At 38.8% G+C, this 8,214-nt stretch overlaps 1 protein-coding gene across 2 annotated transcripts; it reads right to left on the bottom strand.

The window, feature by feature from the left end:
• Positions 1–2,441: 2,441 nt before the first annotated feature.
• LOC103957623 (zinc finger CCCH domain-containing protein 53) lies at positions 2,442–7,429 on the bottom strand. Of its 2 annotated transcripts, XM_048586125.1 has the most exons (10): positions 6,893–7,429; positions 5,292–6,499; positions 4,996–5,178; positions 4,696–4,875; positions 4,465–4,559; positions 4,100–4,348; positions 3,824–4,013; positions 3,526–3,738; positions 3,338–3,430; positions 2,442–3,254 (listed from the first exon to the last, which is right to left on the bottom strand). In XM_048586125.1, the coding sequence occupies exons 2-9, from the start codon at positions 6,248–6,250 to the stop codon at positions 3,352–3,354; spliced, it is 2,148 nt and encodes a 715-aa protein (XP_048442082.1). In that variant the 5' UTR covers positions 6,251–6,499; positions 6,893–7,429; the 3' UTR covers positions 2,442–3,254; positions 3,338–3,351. The 2 variants fall into 2 exon arrangements, with proteins under 2 accessions (XP_048442082.1, XP_009368079.2); XM_009369804.3 differs by lacking the exon at positions 6,893–7,429 and having other exon boundaries at positions 5,292–6,766.
• Between the last annotated feature and the right edge of the window lie 785 nt (positions 7,430–8,214).

Genomic DNA, 8,214 nt, shown 5'->3' on the forward strand with positions numbered 1-8,214 from the left:
ACATAGCAAACCTTATGCCTCACCGATGTGGGACAACTCTCAACACCTCATAATTTAAGTTCATTAGCATAGTATGTAGTATACCCGTGTCATGTAAGGTCATCTTCAATAATATTTTTTTTTTTAACCCATGTCATGTAAGATCATCTCCAACCAAGATCTATAAGCCAATTTTAGCCCAAATTTATACAAAACCCAAATCAAGCCAAATGCCCAAAGAATATGCTCAACAGAATTATGGCTACATTTAGCCCCTTCATCTAGCAAACCAGCATCGATGGAGAGACTTATGGCTCGTTTGAAAAGTGATTTTATATGATTGAAAGCGGTTTTAGATTTCAATCATTTAAAAGCACTTTTAAACAAGCTCCTCAGCCATGCATGACTGGAGATGAAAAAAATGTAACTCTATTCTTTAAAATATTAATTTTGAAAGACTAAAACATAATTAAAGTAAAAATGTTATTTTTACCATTTATTTATACAATCACTTGTACCATCTCTCTATAAAGATGAAACACTTTACTTCTATTATAAAAAATAAATAAAAAATAGTATAAGTAATTGTATAAATAGATGGTAAATATATTACTACTCTAGTTAAAGATTACGTACGTTTAGCTCTCCATAACATTAATTATCCTTCAACACGGAATAAGACATTTTTACCCCTTTTCGCTCCCGTCACTTTCATCTATTTAATTTACCAGAGTTAAAACAACGAACCGAAAACGTTGTAGTCAAAAGGGTTCAAAGACTTCAACGACTTGTGAATTGCTGGGCCCTTCATTCCAAAACCCTAATCATAAATTCCCAAGAAACCAGTTGGGAAACAGCGCAAGGATATGGTCTTACACGGTAAAATAGTAATTTTGCAGTTACCGAAACATTTTGCCTACCTATTTTTCAAACAAAGTTAAGAAGATCAAAATTTTAAATTAAATCTACAAACTAAATATGTATCATTTATAAAAATAAATAAATACATTAATCAATACCGTACTAAAATTATCCATATTTCTCATCACCCATATCCATATTATCTAGAAAGAGATCTCTTCGGAACTTTTTCATCAAAATCACCGAATCAAGTAATTGGAACCTTCTAAATTTTATTCAACGGTCTATTCATTTTGATTTCTTAAAAGCAATGATAATTTTTTACCGTTTGATGAAATTTAAAAAATTCAAATCTTTTAATTTAACGATCTTGATATAAGAGATTAAGAGAGAATCTCTTACCTATCCTCTAACTTAGATTTCTTTTACTGGTCAAGTAGGTTAGCTACAAACTCCGAGCCAAAGGGTAAATAATATAACTTGCAGTTACTGCCAATTTTGTCACGCATTCACAAAATAGGGCTACGGAGCCCAAAAGATTCCAGTATCCGTGCACTTTGTCATACGTGTGGGCATCACATCTACTTTTAGATCTCTGCATGTCCTCTCTCTCTCTCTCTCTCTCTCTCTCTCTCTCTCCGCACCCCCCCTGTCAATAAAAAGTGAGAGAAAGTAGAGAGAGAAAGCTTAGAGAGAGATAGTGGCATGGCATAGATCGGTCACATGGGTGGGGTAGTTGGTGTGTAGGGACCCAACCCCCAATCTGGCATTATATAAATGAGTAGGACCCGCTTGCAGCGTCAGCAATCCCATGTGACACCGTGCACTGCGGTCCCCACTCAGCTTTAGTCTTTAGGACCCCATGTATCCCGCCAATTACAAAACAAGAAGAAAATAGAAAAGGCTTTTCACAAACGGACAAAATAACAAAATAAACTTAGAACTCGTTTAAAAAGGACATGGATCCACTGGTTTTAATTCATCAAAATGATCATTAAATTTGATTCAACTACAAATAAAAATCAATTTAAAATTTTATAATAACTTTAATCATTAGATCAAAGGTCCGAATAATGAAACTTGATGAATTAAAACTATGAATCCGAAAAAAATCCACATGTTTAAAAATACCTTTAAAAAAATTAAAAGTATTTTTAATAAAAATGTTTTTAAAATTAACTCTCGATAAAATATAAAACCAATTACTTATGGTAAGAATATTTTTAAAATCAATTTTTAATAAAAACGGAAGTGAGTTTTTGAGAAAACACTTTAAAACATCATTCAAAAAACATATAACCGATTTCCTAAGAATATTTTCGCTGAAAACACATTCAATTATTTTAATAGCACTTAAAAGCGAACCCTAAAATAACTAAGAAGTGTAACAACTTACATGCGACTGATTCACTGTCTCATAACATGCAATCTAATAATCTTACGTCACATGAAGAGGAACTTAGACACGCATGAGATTAAACCGGAAGACCACATGACAATAGACATGCAAGAGATTAAACCGGAATACCACATGACAATGAACACGTTTCTTGTAAGTCGTTAATATATACAAGGGCAATGAGGGTATAGAAAAGAGTAAATAGTATCAACTTGACTTGTTTCATTTCTGATATTGTTCCTAAACTTTTCTTACTGTTTGATAACAACTACAAGCAGCAGGAACACATGATTGATAGTGGTACAAAAAAATTTCCCAATATCTAGCTGGAGCTCATCTGACAGTAATTCATCCTTCTTCCCGTGCTTTCCCTTCATATCAGCGAATCAGCCTTGTAGTTACAAACATACAAATTTACTTTTTACCTCTTTCTTTCCTCAGCTTAGCTTCTTCTGGGTTCTTCTGCTTCTGCTGTACAAAGATTTTGATTACACTTGAAAAAAGACTAACAGTAACGTCTAACACTAAACCTTTGGGCAATTGTTTCACTTGGAAGGTTGAAAATTAAAATTACAGTGCCAAAAGTTACAACAAACTAACATATTTTTCTTTTCTGTTTTTTTCCCCTTTTTTTTTTTTTTTTTTTTTTTTTTACCGTGTCTCCTTTTCTTTTAACCTGTGGTGCTTTGATTTCTTCCGACTTGATAAAGCTAGTGCAGAAAATGGGGGCAGTAGATGTGACCGAAAATAGTACAAACAACAAACAAAAGAAAGGAAAGGTTAATGGGGATGGAAAGGGGACCCGCTTCCTTCCTTTCACTGCCCTTCTTACGTATGCATTTTTGTATGGTAGTAAGTAGTATTGTTGGGTATTTGGATGGTGGTACTGCTGCTGCTGGCGGTGATGGTGATGGTGGTGGTGGCGGTGGCGGTGGCGAGATTTGATATCATTTGATTCTCTACAGATTGTCGGGGGTGGCTTTTGTTTGGTTATACTTGAAACTTGTTGACCCTCCTGCAAAAAAAAGACAAATTAATCATATAGAGTAAATGTTTATCTAAACAAAATCTAATCTTAGGTTTGAAAGTAACTTTTACCTAATTAAGCTTGATTAGGAAGTTCCAACCGGGCATTTTGGCCCCGCTCCTGTGCCGGCGTACATCCCTACGGCTCCGTGGCCGGAGTTCAACCTGAAATGTAATCAAACCTTGCAAGTTACATATATATTTCACTTCGCACCGTGATGAAATGAAAAAAAAATTGAGAGTAGGACATTAGAATTTACCGTGGAATTTGGCAGTTGAAAGACTTGAAGGATGCCATGTCCAGGGTGGAAGACGCTGGAAGAAGGGAATTTGCCACGTTAATATTAGCGGTTGCAGCTGGGGCATCCGAACCATTGGCCTCGCTAGTCCCATTGGGGAAGGCGGACAAGGTGTACTCTTCAGCGGGCTTTGTTGGAGATGCGAAAGGACTATCGGGAAGATTGTGCTCCAAGCTGCAGGAACTCAATTGTATAAGCTTCTACACATTGTCCTTGCAAATTTGAAATATGGGTAAACTTGATGCATAACCCGGCTTACCCTTCGAGCAAGTCACCAATCTCATCATGGGGGGTCTCCTTGCCACTACTATTGCTACTTCGGCTACCACTGCCATTTTCGTCATTGTTGGCAATTAAACCTTCACCTAGAACAGCGGCAGCTGCTTCCTTAAGCAGCTGATCGGCATCCACTGCTGGAGTCATGTGTGGCATCAGAGAAGAACAGTTATCTGCAATCAAGAACAAATAAACATTACCTACTGCATTGAACCATGACGTGGTTTTGTGATCAGGGTATGAGTGACAAAACAAGTACCGTGGGGAACTTCTTGGCTGCTGTGAACCGAAGGATGCACCAGGTTTTGATTGAACATGTTGGGAGACTGGGTAGGGGAGTGAATCGGACTGCTGGCAGAAAGCGCACAGTGGTGATGCTTCTTGACATCAAGTAGCTGCAGGCCCATCAGTTTTCGACTTTGAATTTCAAGTGCTTGCTGCAACTCAGCTTGCTCCTCCAGCTTCCTCCTCCACAGCATATCTTGAGGATTGTAAAACATCCTCGGTCCTAAAATAAAAAACAAAAATAAATAATTAAGCATGTGACAGAAATGGAATGCATATCGTCAATGTGTGAAAATTAATAAATATTACCATGTAAATATTTTTGTTTAATTAGCTAACCTAGTTGGAGATCTCCATAAGGGTCTCTAGCATCCAGCCCAGTAGGTGTACCACAGGGGGACAAATCTCCTCTTTCCCCTTGTTGCTGTTGTTTCCTGGAAGATTAATAACATGCAAAGCAGCATTATTAGCTTGTTATTCACTAAAATATAATTTAATTAAGGTATTGATATAATAATTAATGGAAAAATTAAAACAAGATCAATTGAGAAAGTGGGAGAGTTCGTGTACTTTTCATGGACTTTGCCCTTCTCCTTGTAAGGCTTGACAAGCACTCTTGCATCACAAACAAAATGAGGGTTCCCTTTGGCCAAGATGAGCTTCACCGTCTCCGGGTAAACGAATGTAACGAATCCAAACATCCTCTTCTGCTGGTACGGGATTCGCACGTCTTGAACCGGCCCGTAAATGCTTCATTATTTTCCGATCAAGGTCAACAGAAACAAAGGTCAGCAAAACGAAAACAGCCCGTGACCTTCAAACTGACACTAAAACGGAACAAATAAAAAAAACAAAAGAGAAGAAATTAACCTGAAATAGTTTGAGACATCTTCCTCTCTGAAAGTGCTATCGGCCGGGAAAGTCAGGTATATCTGCCTTGAAGCTGGGTTCACAATCCCCGCCCCGCCATTCATCGAAAATTCAGATCTTTCGAGGCGGGATCGGCTGAATTTGTGCATATCATCACCCATCATCAAGGCAGCTGCTGCAGCCCTACATGTACAAACAACAGAAACGATCAACTTAAATGTAACGCAAATGATTAAATATAAGAGCTTTCCTTTAATTAATTTCTAAAAAAGATATAACTTCTTTAAATCATGTACCTTTGGGCGTCAGTTTGTTGCTGCTGAAGAAGGAAGTTCATGCACTTCGAGGAGTACGGGAAGGAGTTGGCTGACGCCGCCATGAGCTGAGAAGCAGCGGCAAGTCTCTGCTGCTGAGCGGTTTTAGATCTAAGAAGTGCTTCGTGGTCCATCATCTCAAGCTTGCTCGGCGACCCAACAACCACCTGTCCACCGCCGTCGACGACGGCGTCTCCGAGCCCGCCGCCGTGCAAGAATCTGCAGCTGGCTCCGTTCTTGCAGTAGCCTCTGGCGAAATACAAGCAGGGTTTCCACCCAAACCCTGAGTTGGGGTCCTCCAAGCTCACGTCGCTGACTGAGCAACTTCGTCGGTGGAGCGGCCCACCACCACCCCAATTAGCAGAGCCGTGGAAGGAGGGGAAAAGGTTCGGATCAGAAGCGGTGGTGGGACTCGGACTGGAAGACAAGTCGGACTGAGGGTAGAAAAAATCGGGCGACTTGGGTCCCACCATTGGTGGTGGACAGCCGTCGTTAAGGAAGGAGAGCTGCTCTTGGAGCTGAAACTCATCCATCACATCAGTTGGAACTCCTCCATAAAAGCTGTTTATTTCTTCTTGGTTTCTGAGCTCGGAGAGAGCAGCCCAGGAAGCGGAGGAAGAAGGGTTTGGGATAGTGAGAGAGAGCCTCGAGGCGGAAGAGCAAGAGTTCTGCCTGGAGATAGCGATGGGGTTTGTGAAGGGGGAAGGAGAAGGAGGGGTGGAAGGAGTAGAAGGAGAGTTCGATGATAAGGGCACTCCCAGCTCCTTCCTTGCCTTGAGAATGACAGAGTGGAGAAAAGCTTCAGGCCCAAAAGCAAGCCTTATCATTTCCTTCTCCCCATGGTCTTGTATCAGAAGTAGACCCATGATTTTTGAAGCATTTTCTGGGTCCAAATTTTGGATCCTTGAGAAGACAATTCTTGTAGCTTCGTAGGAATCCATGGCGGATAGAGAAGTTGAGATGGTGTGTGTGTTGGAACTGGAACTGGAACTGGTACTTCACTCGCACCTCCAACCCTAAAAAATTTATGTGTTTCTTGGGAGGAACAACTGAAAATTTCAATTTCTTTTTCTTTTTCCCAACCCTTTTACCTACCAACTTGTTTTTGTGATGAGTAGGAGGAAGAGTACAACAGAGAGAGAGAGAGAGAGGGTAGTGTTCTCTTTCTGTTTCTTTCTATCTTAATATTCCTGCAAAACCCAAGAAAAAATAAATAAATAAACAAAGGTAGAGAGAAAAGGAAAAAAAATTATGATAAAAAAAGTTGGAGTGTTAAAAGTAGTATTCTCGTGTGGTTTGATTGATTAAAAGGAAGCAACTAGTAGCTGAAGCCGAAGAGAGAGAGAGAGAGAGAGAGAGAGCCAGAGAGACTTTATTTCTCCAAAAAGCAATTGAAGAGGAGGAAAGTTGGGAGGACTCCTTAAGCATAAGTAATAGCAACAAAACTGAAAAGTTTGAACTCAACTGAACTGAAATAAAATCCCCAACCAAATAATCAGTCACTGAAATAATCAATTTTTTTTCATAGTTTTTGTTGCCAAATTGAAGCTGAAACCAAAATCTGTGACTAAAATAACGCTTACCCACGAAAGATGAAAGGAGTAGGAGTGTTGCTGTTCTGGTTTCTGTGTGTCTTCCTGCAGCTCAACTACTTGAAACATATTATTTGCTATAAATTGTATAAAATCCCAATCTTAGAGCTATGGAAAATCCGAGTCAAACTTTTACTACAAAAGCAAACCACCGCCTTTTCTTTCTAGCTTTTAGGCCCTCTTTTGCCGCAGCAGAAGAACCATCAATTGCTTCACTGCTGCTGCTGCCACTGTTTCTGCTGCTGCACTGCTGGGTTTTTGGGTTCTGAGCTTCTCTCTCCTCCTCGCATCTCTCTCTGTTGGGTCTCTCTCTGAAGTATTATAAAGGACGAGGACCGAGTGATGAGAGAAAGTGAGTGAGTGAGTGTGTTGAGTGTCCGAGTCGGGTGTTTTGAGTGGGATCCAGATCTGTGTGCTTGCTTCAAATACTGCACGTATTCTTGCCCCTAACCTCTGACACTCTCTAAATTTCTCTGTAATTGTGTTTTTATTTCCCAACTCGAAAACAACCTGGTTTGACTCCACGCAGCTTGTGTGGGGAGGTCAGCACACGCGCCAATGGTGATCTTAAGGGACTCATCGAGGACCGTGGTTAATCGCAGAGTGGTTTGCACGCTCTTGGGGTTTGGTTTGTGGACGGATTCTGTGTTTCCGTGAGTGAGTCAATGCCTCCATCTGTATTAGTAAGATGAGTGATCCGCAAATGGGATTTTTCTGGGTATTATTGTTTGGAATTAGGTTAAAATAATTAAAAGCAATTTTAGATTACTAAAAGCGTTTGTTATATGTTTATATGAAAAAATTAAGTGCTTCTGGTTTGGAATAAACTCGCTTAATTAAAAATATTTTAAAATAACTTAAAATGCTTTTAAATTGTTAAAATTACTTTTGACTTTATTTGGCAGAACAAATTAATATTTTTGGGTTAAAAAAGGTACTTGAAGTGCATTCTAGAAAAAACTGTGTTATTTGCTTCTTAAGAAATACTTGCATTTTTATTAAAATTTTCAATGTGCTTCTAATAAAATACTTTTGTTATAAATAAATTTAAATGAGTATTTGTTAAAGAAATAATCTTAAACAATCTCCTTAAGTGAGTTTGTAGAGAAATATATTTTTAATAAAAACGTTTCTAAACGAGTCAAAGTATAAAAATTTGCCTTACAATGTTTTTAAATTTTTTCTCATCTTCATCCACATAATTAGGGGTCACTGGAGGTCATGTCTCACTCTCTTGAAAATAATTGATATTATGATGATGGTTTTTGAGGGGAAAAGATAGATCTCATTTCAAACAAAACAATCCAAAACGT

The sequence above is a fragment of a genome, unplaced genomic scaffold, assembly GCF_019419815.1.
Source record: "Pyrus x bretschneideri cultivar Hongxiangsu unplaced genomic scaffold, Pyrus_bretschneideri_v1 Contig24, whole genome shotgun sequence".
NCBI lineage: Eukaryota > Viridiplantae > Streptophyta > Magnoliopsida > Rosales > Rosaceae > Pyrus > Pyrus x bretschneideri.